At 43.2% G+C, this 17,521-nt stretch overlaps 1 protein-coding gene across 2 annotated transcripts in view; it reads left to right on the top strand.

Moving 5' to 3' along the window:
- The first annotated feature begins 609 nt into the window (after positions 1-609).
- The window catches only part of LOC128347873 (haloacid dehalogenase-like hydrolase domain-containing 5), a 29,064-nt gene continuing 12,152 nt past the window's right edge, over positions 610-17,521 (top strand). The window contains exons 1-3 of one of the 2 annotated variants that reach the window (XM_053303099.1): positions 610-959; positions 9,189-9,398; positions 10,664-10,776. In XM_053303099.1, coding sequence (XP_053159074.1) covers positions 816-959; positions 9,189-9,398; positions 10,664-10,776 — 467 coding nt within the window. In that variant the 5' untranslated portion in view covers positions 610-815. The remainder of the gene's footprint in view (positions 960-9,188; positions 9,399-10,663; positions 10,777-17,521) is intronic. The other variant, XM_053303098.1, reaches the window with a different exon arrangement.

Here is a 17,521-nt window from a genome sequence, read left to right as displayed (position 1 = left end):
CCATTGCCTTCTCCCACGGAGTATGAGATGATGCCTTTCAGCATCTTCCTATTTTGCTGCTGCCCATAATAGGTCTTTCCCATAATCTGGGAAACATACCAGAGGAGATTCGAACCGGCAACCTCTGACTTGCCTCTGAATTCCAAGTCATTTCCCCGCTGCACCATATGTCACACATACAGAGTAGGACAGTCGTGGTTGAAGGGAGTCCAGGCTGGTCAAACCCTTACTGGACACACCCATCTCCCATGTTTAAACAAGGACTTTTGCTGCCACCCCTCTTTTCTAGAGGGAACACTTACCTGTTTAGCCCCCAAATAGGGTGAGCTCAGTATATATTGAAAAATGCCTCAAAACCTTTTAAAGTAGTGTGTGGCTTACAGCGGGCACTTTAGGTGAGGCAGCAGAATTGAGCAATCCTAGCACGGAATAAGTTTAAAACAATTAAAATCTCCTTTTATTTAGGTAAGTCTAAAAGGAAGGCAGTTCATAGGCATTATATGCGTGGAGGCAAATAATCAAAAGCCAACACGGGACCTCTGCAACCTGAGCAAAAGGCGCTTTTAAGTGCGGGATTATTAGTTGCCGGCGGGGGTCCCACGCGGGGATCGGCTTGAGGCACGGCACGCCCCGCCCCCTGGCTGCAGCGTGGGCAGGAGGGGAGGAGCCAGCGGGGAGTTAGCCCGAGCCGGTGTCGGCGGCAGTGGCAGCCGCCACCACGGCGGCGCTCAAGCGGCGGCTGGCTGGGCCGAGACCCGACGGAGCGGCCGCCACTGCTTGCATCCCTGCCGCGCCTGCTCTTCGAAGGCGCCGCCATGCAGGGGGTGCTGCTGCCGCTTCTCTGCCGGTCCCTCCAAAGAGCTGTGGCCACGGGCCTGAGTGGGCTCTGCAGCAGCGCCGACCCGTCTGCCGCCGCCGCCGCTGCCGCTGCTTCCGGAGAGAGTGGCCCGGGTGCGAAGGTAAGGGGAGCGGAACGGGGATCACAAAGCGGAGCAGCCCGCCCGTTTTCAACTCCGCCGGTCCCTGGGTTTCGATCCCTTGGTCTCTCTTTCACGCGCCGCCCCCCGCGCGCAGACACGCACACACACACACACACACACACACACACAGAGCTGCATTGTGGAAAGGGGATCTCGGGTCAGTGACAGGATGCAACCCGCGGCTGAGCCCCGTATCTACCGCCGCCTCATCTTCTTAAGGCTAGAAAGACGGAGTACCTAACCAGAGGGAGGATTGAAGCGTCCGAAAAAGAGAGCCACGTTTCCATCTGCTTATATTTTCCCGTTCTTTATAAACTTTCCAGTTCATACACTTTTCTAAGCCAGTGAGCATTCTAACTGGCTACTGTGTACTATAACGATTAAAGCCATGGTTTCGATATTTAATCGGTTAGATTAACCAGCCATCAGTTTTTAAACAACAAAAAGGTACCTTGATTAATTGATAGGATACTGTATATTATTAAATACTGTCAAAGTTACAGATAAGTAGTACCATCTTAGGCAGCATTTCACCTTCACTCACAGGTGAATGAATGGATGGATCTTTATTTCAATCACAAACCAGAGGAAGAAAGAAAAACTAAATACTAACATAATGCTAATCTAATCTAATATTAATTAAACAGTTTAAGTATAAAACCACAGTAAAAATATCGTAACAAACATTCCAATCAATTTATCATCTGTTGAACCTTCCCTGCTGTAAAACAAAACTTTGCTACACTTAAGTTAAAGATCACATATAATTTGTATCTGATAAAAGATATCTTACATAAAACTTATCAAAACATCCTAGATAATCTTGGGGTTTTTTTAAGAAAAGCAAATAATCTTATGTTTCTTTTTATGTTAAATAAAATAAATAAATGAAATAATCCTATGTTTCTTTTTAGATTGTGAGCCCTTTGGGGACAGGGATCCATTTTTTTAATTTATTATTTATCTGTGTAAACCGCCCTGAGCCATTTTTGGAAGGGCGGTATAGAAATCGAATTAATAATAATAATAACAACAACAATAACAACAACTATGAATATCATTAAGAAAATTGCCATATAACAAAAATGAGCTCCTATTTCAGCGTTTCCTGTGTTACAGGTCACACAGATGGGAATGCCTCTTCTAAGACTTGTTATGATACACACTTGCATAACCTAATGCATAAGCCTCATGGAACACAGTAGCACATATTTCTTAGTAAACATATATAGGATTGAACTGTGGGTACCCAGAACTCCTCAGCAGCAAGAACTGTTAGCTATTGGGTAGAACAAAGTTGCTCTGTGATAGTGCAAATCAAATGCCCATCCGGTTTGGTTGGTATGCATTGTTTGCACAACACCATACAGTGTGTCATCTTTATAATGCCTGACCTTAAAAGTAGTACATTTTTGCTCCTAGTTATACTTTTACATAGAAAAGTAGGTTGTGTAATGCAGTATATTTCTTAGCAACATAGGGTTTTAGTTTTTAGATTTATTACTAAAGATTTTAGTATATTTATAGAACATTTAGATAGAAACTTTAAACCAGATATATTTTAAAGGACACTTGAGATAAATGAAGCTGTTTGCATTAAAACAGTTAAGATAAATGAAACTGTTTGAGTTAAAAAAATAAAAAAAACCCCAAAACTATCTACTCTATCCTGCCCTATCTATCACTTCTAAGTGGACTAGTCACAGTCACTAATTCTGTTCTCCCTGTTACAAGGAAAAAGGGTTTCCAGATCAGAGTATAAACATCTCTGTCAGGCCTCAGCCCTGGTACCTTTGTTTTAGAATTTAAGCATCGTGGTATGACTGAAGCATCCTGTTCAGATTAGTGCCTGCTTTGGGCCTGCTAAACTGTAATTCTTTAAACCTGGTGCATTTATTGCCCCATGATGTTTTTGCTTCTGTGGGGCATGTCAGTTTCTGTTGCAAGATCCAAAACATGACACTTTTCACAGGGGGTGAGCTGGGTACAAATAAGCGACTCAGTCTGGCTTGCTTGATATCGTTTTTGATTATGGTAAGTGTGAGATCCTGTAAAGGGCAACAGACCCATCTCTCTCTCAGCAATGATACAGTGTCAATAGTCAGTCATGGCATGCTGTTTGAAATGGTTTGTTAGTTGCTTATGCAGTCTGTTATCTTCTAATAGCTGTCCCTTAGCTTTTTTCCCATTTTGTTTACGTGTGCAAGGAGACATCCTGAAGATGAAGTAAATTTAGGATGTGTTTGCACCTGCAGTCATTGGCATGCAGCTGTAGGGCAGTTGTGTCTCAGCTGTGCAGCCAAGAACACTTGAACGGGATGTTTGAATGCCAGATTGCTGAGCAGAGGTGCACCGAGATAACTTTGGAGCCTGGACCTAAAGACTTTTAGAGGTCCCAGCCCACCCACCCACCCACACAGCATTGTTTGTTTGTTTGTTTGTTTATTATATTTGTTCGATTTCTATAACGCCCTTCAAAAAATGGCTCAGGGCGGTTTACACAGAGAAATAATAAATCAATCAGATGGATCCCTGTCCCCAAAGGGCTCACAATCTAAAAAGAAACATAAGATAGACACCAGCAACAGTCACAGGAAGTACTGTGCTGGGGATGGATAGGGCCAGTTACTCTCCCTCTGCTAAATAAAGAGAATCACCATGTTAAAAGGTACCTCTTTGCCAAGTTAGCAGGAGATATAGATATAGATATTTTTAACGCAATCACGCCACCTGGGACAGACTAAAAAAGATTGGGGGTCCCTAGGGGGTGTGGAGACCCTGGACTATGGCCCAGAAGTGAGAGCGCCACTATGCAAGCTCTTCTTTATCTTTCTGCCTTGTCAGAAGTATAGCACATGAGAATGCAGACTCTGTACCCAGGAGTATAGGAGTGATGGCCACCAATCTAGACCAGGTTTTTTTGGTTGTTTTTTAAAAGGGATTAGACAGATTCATGGGGGATTGTGGCTGCTAGCCTTGTTAGCGATATATTGCCATCAGGATCAGGAAGGCATGCCCTGAACACTAGGTGCTAGAGAACACCAGTGGGAGGGGGAGGCTTCCTCTTTCCTCTGCTTGTGGGATTCCCAGGTGCACCTGGTTGGCTACTCTGTGAGGCAGGATACTGGACGAGATGGGCCTTAGTCCTGATCCAGCAGGGCTTTTCTTAGGTTTTTGTGAGTTCTTTTCCTCTCTGTTGGGCAATTGAAGTTTTCTTCTACATCAAGGTGGAAAGCTGAGAGAGAATGCTACCATAAAAAGGTAAATGTGCAATGAAACTGCCCAGAGATAGCTCACATGACTATAAGAAACAGAGAGGCTTTATGCATACAAAATTGAGATGTGTGTGTTTTTATTCAGGATAAAGCCACTTGGGTAAATATTCTGTTGGAAAGAATTCCTGGCGAACACCAGCAGCTTTGATGTTCTTCATATGCAGTGGCAAAGTTCCTAATGTTGAATTCCTCAATTTTGAATTACTCATTTGAATTACTCAAATGTTGAGTAAATCTGCCTAAGGATATGGAATTCTTGGTGGTGTCTTGAGTTCCGGACTAAGTAATTTTGAAAAGAAACACAAAGCTTGCAAGCTTCTCATGTTTTAATACACTTCGTACATGTCATGATGTTGAGAGATGTGGAAGGAACCTCTCTTACTTCATGAAAGAGTTCACCATGAATTGCAGCAGGAAAAGCTCTTTATTTAGCAGGGGGAGAGTAACTGGCCCTATCCATCCCCAGCACAGTACCTCCAGTGACTGTTGCTGGTGTCTATCTTACGTTTCTTTTTAGACTGTGAGCTCTTGGGGGACAGGGAGCCATCTTATTTATTTATTATTTCTCTGTGTAAACCGCCCTGAGCCATTTTTGGAATGGCAGTATAGAAATCAAATTATTAATAATAATAATAATAATAATGGGAAGGCATTGATGTGTCATTTGTCTTAACAAGGGAAGTCAGTGTTTACACACAGCTCATGACATTTTTTCAACTTTAATTTTATATTGTTCCTTAAAAACTCCTCTAAGTGACTGACGGATGCTTAACATAAATATTGGTTTTATTTGTTTACATCTGTAGTTCTTCCCATCCTTTTGGTAGGGAAGGCTTTAGTAGAGTTACAATTTAAAAGCATAAACTAAATATAAAATGTATGGGGCAGGGGACTCGTAAATGTTCCAATCAGCTAACCCATGTGAACAGAAACCTTGTCTACTATGTGTGATTCTATGGCACCATTGCCTCCTATGTCACTATGAGTGGCAGACTACATCTGTGCTACCATGAAGCACTTGTAATTTTGAACATTGACACCTTTCATGATTACGTTAACAAAGTCATTAAAGATCAGATGTCTTTAATATAACTGTTGACATGTAAACTGTATTAACAGTGGTTGTGCTTGCCTGTCTCTGTTTAAATATCGTGACTTTCACTTCTTCAGTTATTTGTGGTAGAGGGGAATCAGCTTATACTGCCAGAAAGGTTAAACTTAATTTCCTTTCCATGTTGTTTACACTTTTCTGTGTAAAGAGAAACTAAATCCACAAGATTCTGTTGCTTACTGTGTTCTCTGAGGAAATTAATCTAGCCTAGAATTTCATTAACTGTTTTGGAATAGATTTCAAAGTTGGATAAAAGTGGTGTTTGGGTCACAGAAGAAAAATGAAAATAATTTCAGATTCCTGATGCTTATTTGAGTAAGCTGGTGAAGATACATTAAAGTATCTTAAAGTCCTTTTAGCCTTTGGTCGCAGAGAACAAGACCCAGAGCAAGTGGGACAATAGCTTTTATTTGTAGGTGGTATTTAAAATGCCAAAAGCAAGTTATACTCTAAAGTTGCTTTTGGCATTTTAAACACCACATACAAATAAAAGCTATTGTCCCACTTGCTCTAGGTCTAGTCATTCCTTTACTTATTTGAATTACAGGATTCAGTCAGTCAGTCACTTTATTTCAGTCATTGACCAGAAACAGAACTGTAAACAAGAGAGCGGTGCTTACACACAATATAACAGTATTTAGCCACTGAATTAGTAAACTTAGAATTAAAATTAGACAATAAGACATTTAGACTAATTTAGAATTTGTCTGGATGTCCAGGATATGTCTTCAGCCAAGGCAAAATAAGATTTATATGAATATCCTTGTGGAGGTTACAATATAAAATAACATGACCAGTGGTCTCCACAGCGCCTGAGCCACATGGGCAAAGCCAGGAAGAATAAGGGACCCCATTAAACCTCCCATAAAGCACTGCCAATGGAAGCGTGTTTAATTGAGCTAGCGATAGAGCACATCTGAATTTAGAAAGTGTAATATTTCTTAGGTATGCAGCAAGGTTCAAGCTAAAAATCTGATCACCGAGATACACACCCTTTGAAATTTTTAGCTACTTCAAGTTGTAACTCAACACAGGATATAATTTACTTTGATTTTCATCACTCTTGAATCTGTAATGATTAACATTGATTTTAGGAGTCAGTGGGGAATAAATATGGAACAAGTCAGATCAAGGTCCCCATCAGTAATATGCCGTAAAGCCCTTAAAAACAAATAATTCTGACCCACTAACTTTCCTTGTGTGAGTGTGTAAAAAGCAGGATGATGTGTAGTCCATTCCCAGAAAGCAAACCTCATCCCCAGCTGCTGTTTAGAGATGCTTAACAGAATGTCTTGGGTTAAGGATTGTGGAACAACTGGATACTGGGTGGCTCAACTCAAAGTGAGACTCCAAAGTAAAGGGTTGCCGTGCTAAGGATTGAAGTGAATCCGTGTCTGCATGTTTCAAACGTTTGTAAGTGGCTTTACAAATGCCTTAACATTGGTGGTTTTCTTAGTCCTGTAATCCATTAGCTGAGGATCTGCTGGCTGACCTAAATACTTGTATTTATTAATTTCTTACCAACTGTGCCTGTTCTAAAAGAGCGAAAAATTGGCTTTAGAAGGAATAAGATATACTTTGCAAGCTGAGATGAAACAAAGGTTACATAATTAATTTAACTGAGACTATTTATAGCTCATACACTGGTCTGAAAGCAATCCATATCTCAGCCTCTGGTACTAAGGCCCCAGCAATGTTCTTGGAAGCAGTGTTCCCTCTAAAGCTTGTGTGTGTGCATGCGCTCACACGTTTTTAGATGTCTGTTCAGTTAATTTTAGATCCTGCTCGGGTTGAATGAGGAAAGCCCCACTCTGAATGCACGTGCACACACACTTCCGATACTGCCACCCAGAACAAAACCCATTACGCACACAGATGAGAAAAATTAGAGTGAACACTGCTTGGATGGTACTTTTGTGTGTGTGTGTGTGTGGAGAGGACCTAGAGATTATTTAACTGTATCATACTGCTACTGGCTCATTTTTTAAGTGTTCAAACAGCTTGTGATGCAGAAGTAGTCCCCCAAAGGCTCTTGACAGGGATCCATCTTATTTATTATTTTTCTGTGTAAACCGCCCTGAGCTATTTTTGGAAGGGCGGTATAGAAATTGAATGAGGAGTAGTAATAATAATAACTACTACTACTGCTACTACTTTATTTAGATTGCTTATAAGAATTTGCATACCAAGCTGGCACTTAAAATTACAACACTTTGGTATTGTGTGCTTTTAAGTTAAGCAAAACAGTTTGCTTTGAGCTTCAATATTTCTTGTTGCTGGTAGAAACCATGTGGTGTGAGTTGTACCGATGAGAACCAAGTTCACTCTGCTCTGAAGCTTGCCAGCAAACATACTGTAGCAGATTTAACCTAGCCTTTGTTTCAAAGCAAGCCCACGTGAGGGGAAGAAAAATGCTGAATCATCCTCTCTCTTGCTTTCACCCACAAAGGCTGTTCCTTTAAACTTAAACCATTCCTTTAGTAGCTTAATTATTGCCACCACACCCACTTTTTAACAGAGTGTAATCCACCACCACCAACTTCCCCCCCCCCCGTGTGAGCGAAATTCCAGGGGACTCTCCTTCTCTTTACTATTGGAAAAGTGCACCAAAACCTCAATGTGCAAGCCTATACATGATGAGAAAACCTGTTGCTGAGAAATAAAATTTGAGACATGTGTTGCGCCAGAGTAAACCCCCTTTTCCTGAGTTAAAAATCCACTCAGAGGCAGGTAAAATACAAAGGGGAAAAAAGAGAAAAACTTTATTCAAAATACTACAGACTACTTCATTCTTAGGCTCTCAGCTTTTAGTTACAGGTAAAAGAAACACTCAGTAGTTGCAAGAATACTTCAAAAAGCACCCTCAGATGATATTGGGGCAGCACACTAACGCCACAGCTGACTAACAAACTGTTCCCTAGCCTAAACTCTCCCCGAAGCCAAAAGCCCTGGCTTCCTTCACCAAAACCATGATAGAGGATTCAAGTTTCCTTCGCTCCTGGCTTCCCTGGATTTGCAGAGAGATTTTCCTGCAGCCAGACCTCATGGCTACATCTCCTGCCCTCCGTCTAGCTCCTTCTTGTCGAGAGAAATCTCCAGGATAGCTTTTGACCATGAGGGAACAAAATTCTATTGCTCCTCACTAAGCCTTTTTGCCTGTGCTTCCCTCACCTTCCAACAAGCTCCTTCTGAACAAAGACAGGCTTCTCTTCCTGCCTCATGGCCCTCAAGGTCCCACCACTGTGTGCTGAGTGGCTGATCCCTAGAAGTCACAGCCTGTCAGTCAAGACAGGGTTCACTTCCAGTTCACTCTTTACAGGAAAGGAAAGTCTGTTACTGCCTGATCCTTACACATACACACTCAGATTAGCCTGCCATAGAGGGTTATTGTGAGCAGAGTTCCACATTTTCACTTGCTGTGGCAAATAGTTTTCTGGCGACAAGCTCCAGCTTTCCTTCCCACCTGAGAGCTGCAGGCTAAGGATGGTTTGACTGCTGCATTGCTGAGGCGCCCAGAGCTGTCAGTAAGCCCCGCCCCCCATTTCCAGCTCCAGACATAAAGCAGAGGTTTTGCGCAAGATCAGGAACAATGGGAGGGATAGGGGCCTGGGGATAGGATCCAGCTTAAAATTTACCTCTGGTTGTGATGATATCATGAGATATCTCATGTTTGCTACTCTTCATTCTCTGGAGAAAGTGGGATTAAAATGTGTTTTTTAGTAAATCATTAACTGTGTTTATGCAATGGTTATGAAGGTAAGCGTTACTTGAATCAGTGCAGTGATGGTGATAATGAGAGATGCTTTCCTCCCCCTTTTTCAGCTCAATGTACAACCTACTTTTGGCTTTCTGTTTGACATTGATGGAGTCTTGGTAAGAGGAAAGACACCCATTCCTGCTGCAAGAAAAGCCTTTCAAAAACTACTTAATTCTCAGGGACAGTTTTTGGTGCCTGTAGTATTTGTTACTAATGCAGGAAATTGCCTTCGTCAGAAGAAAGCAGACCAGCTATCTCATGTTCTTGGAGTTCCAGTGAGTAACTTGAATGTTCTGCCCCACCTCTCTCCCCCCCCCTTTTTTTGGTCACAAGCATGTGTAATGAAGGATTTGTCTCGCACTTTTACGAGGGGGTATCCAAAAGTTTTAATTATCAGCATGAAATAAAAAACATGCAATAGTCACTTGCAGTGGTCAAAGTTAGTTCTTCTCCACGTAGTCTCCCTGCAGAGTCACACATTTTTGCCAGCGTTTCTTCACCTGTTTCAAGCCCTCTTTGTAGAAGTCCTCTGCTTTGCTCGAAAACCACTGTTCCACTTCGAAAATGACATCCTCTCTGTCGTCAAATCGCCGACCACAAAGTGGTTTCTTCATCTCGAGAAAGAGGGAAATGATAGCTGAGTCACCCCTGCTGAGCTGCCTGGGTGGGCACCTCATAAAAATTATTCTGTATTTCCAGTAGATTACTTCGCTGCCACCAACTCACTCTTAAAATGCTTTTCTTAATGGGAATTGGAGAGTACCAGAATAATAATGAAACAAAGTCCAGATTATTTATGTGGAGGCTATACTGATGCATCTATAGATCTAACAGCACATTAATGACAGGCTTCATATAAGCCACCATGCTACCTTTACTTCCATTAGTTACCAGTAAGTAACACATGGCATGATCAGCAAAGGCGTCCATCTCCTGGCCGACAATGCACCCGTCCATACGGCCCAAGCATCCGTTGTCACCGCCCACCGGTTAGGCTATGAACTTTTGCAGCATCCACCTTATTCGCCTGATCTTGCGCCAAGTGACTTTTTCCTCTTTCTCGAGATGAAGAAACCACTTCGTGGTCGGCGATTTGACGACAGAGAGGATGTCATTTTCGAAGTGGAACAGTGGTTTTCGAGCAAAGCGGAGGACTTCTACAAAGAGGGCTTGAAACAGGTGAAGAAACGCTGGCAAAAATGTGTGACTCTGCAGGGAGACTACGTGGAGAAGAACTAACTTTGACCACTGCAAGTGACTATTGTATGTTTTTTATTTCATGGTGATAATTAAAACTTTTGGATACCCACTTGTATATCGTCAGTTTGTTTCAGTAGTTTTTTCTCTCATTTATATTGTTGGCCTCTCAAACTTATTTAAATTTAAGTTTATTTAAGAATTACAGATCTTACTGCTTTAAAAAAAAAGATGCATTATGTCCAAGTCATTTTGAAACTTTATTTATTTAGGGGATTGGGGAAGAGGTATATTTTTAGAGTAAAAGAAATAATTGATATCCCATTCTCTCTTTCTCATGTAGATTTCCCAAGACCAAGTCATGATGTCCCACAGTCCTTTGCGAATGTTCAAACGTTTCCATGATAAATGTGTGCTTGTGTCTGGACAAGGGCCACTTCTTGAAATTGCTGAGCAGTATCCTTTGAAAATTTACCTTATTATGTAGAAAAAGACATTTGGTGGGGTGAAGCTGTGTGTGTGCATACATGAATATTCAGTCCCAGTCTATATATGCAGTGGAATGAATTTGTTAAATGCTGAGAAGGTAGAATGGGCTACACCACTGCAAGTGGAGGTATTTTTTTTAATGTTCCCCTATATCTTCCTATAAAACAGAAAACCAAATAGGCAGAGGGCCAAAGTAGACCTTTTATCCCTGCTGTGCTGCTGTTCTGTTGCAAGGAGTTTCTTTATACAGAGAGGCATTCAGAATTGGAAGCCTTCACCTGTTTGAAATGGTGCAGTCCGTTCTACCCCAATTCTGCTCCTGTGCAGACGCAGCCTCATTTCTATAGAATGACCAATAATACTCTTCTTGAACTCTGATGACATTAATAAATCGCCAATGAAGTGTAGAACAAAAGGAGAATTTTTATCCTTTCATCATCCCTCGCTACCCCACCCCATGATTCCTGGCTCCATTGATCTGATTTTTAGAACAGGTGCTGCCTCAGTTTCCACTCTTAACCAAGGCATGCCCACCTTGCGAAGCCACAGTGGCCACTATGTAGTCATGACAGTGGTTTTTGGGACTGAAGAGGGAATGTGTGAGTTTTTGCTGCCTTTCTGCCTGAAGCTTTGCTGGGCATTTGTCTTTGGTTTAGGGGCATGAGCGCAGCAAGATGAGCTCATGTCCAAAGTTCAAAGTACAGTACTCAAACCTCCATAATGGCATCAGGCTGGAGGCAAGAGAGCTTGTTTCCTCTTTTGGGCACTGAAATTATAATGGGATTTGGCTCAGAAAATGCACATTCTCCAAGCCCGAGCCCCCTGGCAGTACTTTAAAATGTTCATGTCCCTTGGCAGTTCAAAGGATGTGGCATTTGGGTTGAGCTTCCTTCTCCTCTCCCCAATCCCCCGCCACTCCACTTATCACCTTTCCTCCCGTCACTTTTTCCTTCCTACCTCCTGTTCTTATTTGATTTATGGTACTTTAAAAAGAAACGCTCCTATCGGTGGCCTAGGACGACAACTCCTAGGGCATCTCTGCAACTCCTCTCAGCTTGGAAGGGAAAATTCATGCTGTAGCCTTAGGAATTTTTCAAAGAGGTGGAGAATTGGGCTTGGTGGATGCATCTGGCGCCCAAACTGAAGAGATACAAATGACAAGTCTCTTTGTTTCCTTCAGCCCAACAGCTCCTCAGCCACTGAGACAGGGCTTGACAAATTCCAAGCTCACAGTGGTGCTTAGAAACTTAAGTGTGTTACCTCAGCCAGGTGATGGACAGATGCACATGGGGACTGAGTTGTTCTCTCCTTCCTGGTTGTGTTTGTCCATCCCCTGGTTCAGCTGATAAGGGATAGATGCGACCCGGAGGAAGAGGGAGCAAGCAAGGTTGGGAGTCTGCCACCCCATGGAGGAGAAGACATTGCTGGGAGCTGGTGGCGAGTCTGCCCACCCTGTGAAGTAGAGAGTATTACTGGATGGATGGATGCCATGCCAACATGCACACAACATGAATTAAGGGATAATAAAGGTAAAATTGTGCCGTCAAGTCAGTGTCGTCTCCTGGCGACCACAGAGCCATGTGGTTTTCTTTGGTAGGATACAGGAGGGGCTTACCATTGCCTCCTCCCATGCAGTATGAGATGATGCCTTTCAGCATCTTGCTTATCACTATTGCCCGATATAGGCGTTTCCCATAGTCTGGGAAACATACCAGCGGGGATTCGAACCAGCAACTTCTGGCTTGCTAGTCAAGTCATTTCCCCACTGTGCCATTATGGATGTGCACAAAAACTATGAATGAAAGGAAAACTAGAAATGAGTTATTGGAACTAATGGACACACACATAGGAACACAGGCAGCTGCCTTATACTGAGTCAGACCATTGGTCCGTCTAGCTTAGTATTGTCTGCCCCAGGCCTACTCAACTTAGGCCCCCAGCTATTTTTGGACTATAAATGCCCATAATCCCCAGCCACAGTGGCCAATAGCCAGGGATTATGTAGGCCAACATCTGCAGGAAGGCCGAAGTTGAGCGGTCCTGGTCTACACAAGCATAGGAAGCTGCCATATTCTGAGTCAGACCATTGGTCTATCTAGCTCAGTATTGTCTTCACAGACTGGCAGTGGCTTTTCCAAGGTTAAAGGCAGGAGTCTCTCTCAGCCTATCTTGGAGATGCCAGGGAGGGAACTTGGAACCAGAGTAGCTTTGGGAATATCTTACAGTGCTCAAACATCAAGTCTCCCATTCATATGCAACCAGAATGAACCCTGCTTAGCTAAGGGGACAAGTCATGCTTGCTACTACAAGACCAGCTCTCCTCTCCTTGGAGAAGCAGATGGGTAGCTGCTTCTCCAAGGTTCCAGACAGGAGTCTCTCTCAACCCTATCTTGGAGATGCCAGAGAGGGAACTTGGGACCTTCTATGTGCAAGCATGCAGATGCTCTTCCCAAAGCGGCCCCATCCCCTAAGGGGAATATCTTACACAGCTCACACATGTGGTTTCCCATTGAAATGCAAACCATGGTGGACCCTGCTTATCAAAGGGGACAATTCATGCTTGCTACCACAAGACCAGCTCTCTTTCCACACAACTCTGGAGGAGGGAGGGAGGAAAGGAGAGGAGGTTACTTGTTTAAGAGAGATATCTAAAACCCTAAAGGTTGAAAATGAGTTTGGTTTCTAAATTTGGTGTCTGGCTCCTAGACTAAAAAATATTTGTTGAGGCCTGCATTGAGATCTTTCTGTTGTGTATGTGTGTGTAGTGTTGCTGTTGTGTAGCTCTCTGTGATGCTAGGAGGAATAGATGCACTACACAGTGTATAAGACAGCTGGGAGGGGTGTCAGGTTTTCTAAAACCACATTTTCTCTGCATATCTAGAGGTTCTCCTACTTTTCCTTTCAAAATAATCCTTCAGTCTGGAAAACTCAACTCCTGGGGAGAAGGTAGTAGCAGGAAGAGAGAAGTTTTGCCTTCTTCCTGACATGCTAGAGTAATATGAGTGGGGCATTTATTGTATGGAGGAATATTCAACCATGTGAGCCCTCCCTCCTGCACTGTGAATCAAGCACAGGCTTACCACCTTGGTGAGCACTGTGTTCATGTTCAGCAGTAACTATGTTGTGAAATATAATTTCCTCACCGGGCATTTCTGAAAAGATACTATCTAATTTCAGATTAGTACATAAAACGTATACAAACATGTATGATGTAGGGATGTGCATGGAACCATGGCAGGGTTGCCGTTTTAAGGGCGAGGAAGGGTGTACTTACCCCTCCTGTTGCTTTCCCCCCACCGGCGCTCAATGCCGGTAAAAACCTTTGGGGAGGCAGCATACATCCCTGCCACCCCTTCCCCCTCCTCAGCCGGAAGTGGCCAGAAGTGCCGGTTGCATGTGTGGGAGGGGTAAGTGAGACCCCCCGCTCCCCGATGTTCAGACCTGTTCGGAAGCCCATAAAAGGGCCTCCGAACAGGTTTGTGCACATCCCTAGTGTGATGTCATTTTTCACCTTTTACCCAATGTCCGAAATGTGTTAATCTGTGTGGTAATCGGTTGATTACCATTGATTATTTACTAATCTTTTAGCCTACAACCCGAAGCAATGTGGTTGGAAATAAGTTTAATTGAAATCAGTGAAGTTTTCAGTTCAGAAAAGTTAACATTCATAATATTCCCAAATGTATCTCAAATCTGCAGGATGTCAGTGTCAGAATAATGCCACCTATTTAGTTGGGTTCCCTATTATCTGTGCAGGGTTTTTTAAATGGCCATAAACTCTTATGTGATTAGTGTTATGAGTGAAATGAACAAAGTTGCTTGAATATAAAATTCACAATGTCATTATGCATGGACTTCCCTGTTTTCAAATAAGGTAAGCAGTGTGTTTATTGGAACTGTGAGGCTAATAGCACTGTGAGAGCCAACATGGTGTAGTGGTTAGTGTTGAACTAAGACCGGGGAGACCTGAGTTCAAATCCCCATTCAGCCGTGATACTTGCTGGGTGACTCTGGGCCAGTCACTTCTCTCTCAGCCTAACTTACTTCACAGGGTTGTTGTGAGGAGAAACTTAAGTATGTAGTACATCGCTCTGGGCTCCTTGGAGGAAGAGCGGGATATAAAATGTAAATAAATAAAATACATAAAGGAGGCCTGCATCTGGATCCCTCGTTTGGGGATTCAACAGGGTTGCACAACTCAAATGCCCCAATGGGTTGGAACAAATCACAACTTGGTGTGCCGTGACTGAGGTTAATTTTCAGTGAATTAATGCATTAAAGTATTCAAAATAATAAGAATAGCAGTTATCTCTAGTTTAAAACTAGTGCACTTCTGAAATGAATCTGCAGTCTCTGGATGAAGGATTTCACTTAGTTGCTTGATTGGCTTGACTCATCTTAGTTGTCTTTTCTCTAGCCTAAACATGCCCAGAATTGTGATCCCCACAATAAATCTTGCCAGAGTTGTGAAATAAAATGATTATAACCAAGTAACCAAAAGATAAATGAATCTATATTCATCAATGAATCTTTCCAGCAAATAAAAGTAAATGTGTGTCTTCTTCCCTTTTGCACTCTGAATTATCATAGCGGGGCTCCACAGCATGGCTTGGCTTGGCCCTTTCCATTCCTTTCCCTCCCGCCTCTCCTCATGACTACATACTCAGGCTAAGTCCACCCTTCCCTCATCCGACTGACGGGCTCAGTAGCAAGGAAAATCCTGTTTCTGAGCATCAGCCCTTATTTCCCTTGCTGCTGAGCCTGTCAGTCAGACTGAGGGAAGGGTGAGCTGTGTCAGGAGGAGGGTGGAGTGCTGCCTGACATCTCTCTTTCTCCCCTCCCCTCATAGAGAGGCCAGTTTGAGGGCGGGATGAGTCCTGATCATGAGGCAATAAAGCAGCAGCAGCAGCAGCTGCATCCTGGTGAGTCAAGGATGCCAGAGGAGTAGCAAAAAGAAGTGCCCTTAGGCCAACTCTGTCCTGCCAGCCATAAGTGGTGTAGTGGAGGTATACTGTTTCCATCAGTGCTTGATATTTTGCACTACTCAAAAGAAATTGCTTAATTTAGTGATAGATAGATAGATATAATGGAATCTCTCATATATATACCTAGCCTACTCATACCAAGCCACTAAATGTCTGCTCAAATAAATAAATTCATGGTAACTGTTATAGAACTTTTGAACCTTTTGGTGAAGGTTCCAGGTTAGCAGCACTTCCTTCATACTTAGAGTTGCCCTTGGCAAGTTGAGCCACAGGGTGTATCTAGCAGGCAGGGTAGTTGTAGAAGGCCTGATAGATGTTATAAAAGCTTCTCTGAGGAAGGGCAGGATTCCTCCGTGTCTTAAGGAGGCACTTATTAGATCTCTTCTGAAGAAGCCTGCATTGGGTCCATCGGAGTTCAGCAACTAAAGACCTGCCTCCAACCTTCCATGGTTAGGCAACGTAATTAAGATGGTGATGGCTTCCTAGCTCCAGACAGTCTTGGAGGAAACAGATTACCTAGACCCATTTCAAACTAGCTTTTGGGTGGGCTATGGGGTGAAGACTGCCTTGGTTGGTCTGATGAATGATCTCAGGAACTGACAGAGGGAGTGTGACTCGATGCTTTTGGATCTCTCACTGGCTTTCGATATTATTGACCATAGTATCCTTCGGGAGTTTCTGAGGGGGTTGGGAGTGGCACTACTTTGCAGTGGTTCCACTCTTACCTTTAGGGCAGATTCCAGATGATGTTCCTTGGAGACTGTTGTTTCTCGAAATCTGGACTTTTATTTGGTGTCCCTCGGGGCTCCATACTGTCTGCAATGCTTTTTAACATCTACATGAAACCGCTGGGAGAGATCATCAGGAGATTTGGTGCAGGGTGTCTTCAGTATGCTGACAACACTCAAATCTATTTCTCCATGTCAGCATCATCAGGAGAAGGCATTACCTACCTAAATGCCTGCTTGGAGGCAGTGATGGGCTGGATGAGGGATAACAAACTGAGACTGAATCCAAGTAAGACGGAGGTACTTGAACCCGGGAGACTATTTTGATATGCTGGTTCTGGATGGGGTCACACTTTCCCAGAAGGAACAGGTGCACAGTCTGGGGGTGCTTCTGGATCCAAACCTCTCCCTGGTGTCTTAGGTTGAGGTAGTGGACAAAGGTGCTTTCTTCCTGCTTCAGCTGCTAGACTAGCTGCATCCATTTCTTGAGATAAACCACCTCAGAACAGTGGTACATTTGCTGGTAATCTCCAGACTTGACTACTGCTTCACGCTCTATGTGGGGCTGCCTTTGTACGTAGTCCGGAAACTGCAGTTGGTACAGAATGCGGCAGTCAGGTTGGTCTCTTGGTCATCTCAGAGAGACCATATTATTCCTATACTGATAGAGTTGCCGATAAGTTTCTGAGTGAAATACAAGGTGCTGCTTCTAACCCATAAAGCTCTAAAATTAGGCCCTGGGTATTTAAGAGAACATCTTCTTCACCATGAGTCCCATCACCCACTGAGATCATCTGGAGAGGTTCTTCTGCAGCTGTCACCAGCTCATCTGGTGGCCACACAGGGACGGGCCTTCTCTATTGCTGCCCTGCAACTCTGGAATGCACTTCCTGCTGCAATAAGAGCCTCCCCATCTCACAACTTTTAAAAGTCTTTAAAGACTTATTTGTTCACCTAAGCTTTTTAACTTCATTGTGGTTTTAAATTTTTAAGTTTTTA

This window comes from Hemicordylus capensis, chromosome 2 (assembly GCF_027244095.1).
Source record: "Hemicordylus capensis ecotype Gifberg chromosome 2, rHemCap1.1.pri, whole genome shotgun sequence".
In the NCBI taxonomy this organism is placed as follows: domain Eukaryota; kingdom Metazoa; phylum Chordata; class Lepidosauria; order Squamata; family Cordylidae; genus Hemicordylus; species Hemicordylus capensis.
Note: the sequence above shows the minus strand (reverse complement) of the source record. Positions and strands in the feature narration are given on the sequence as shown.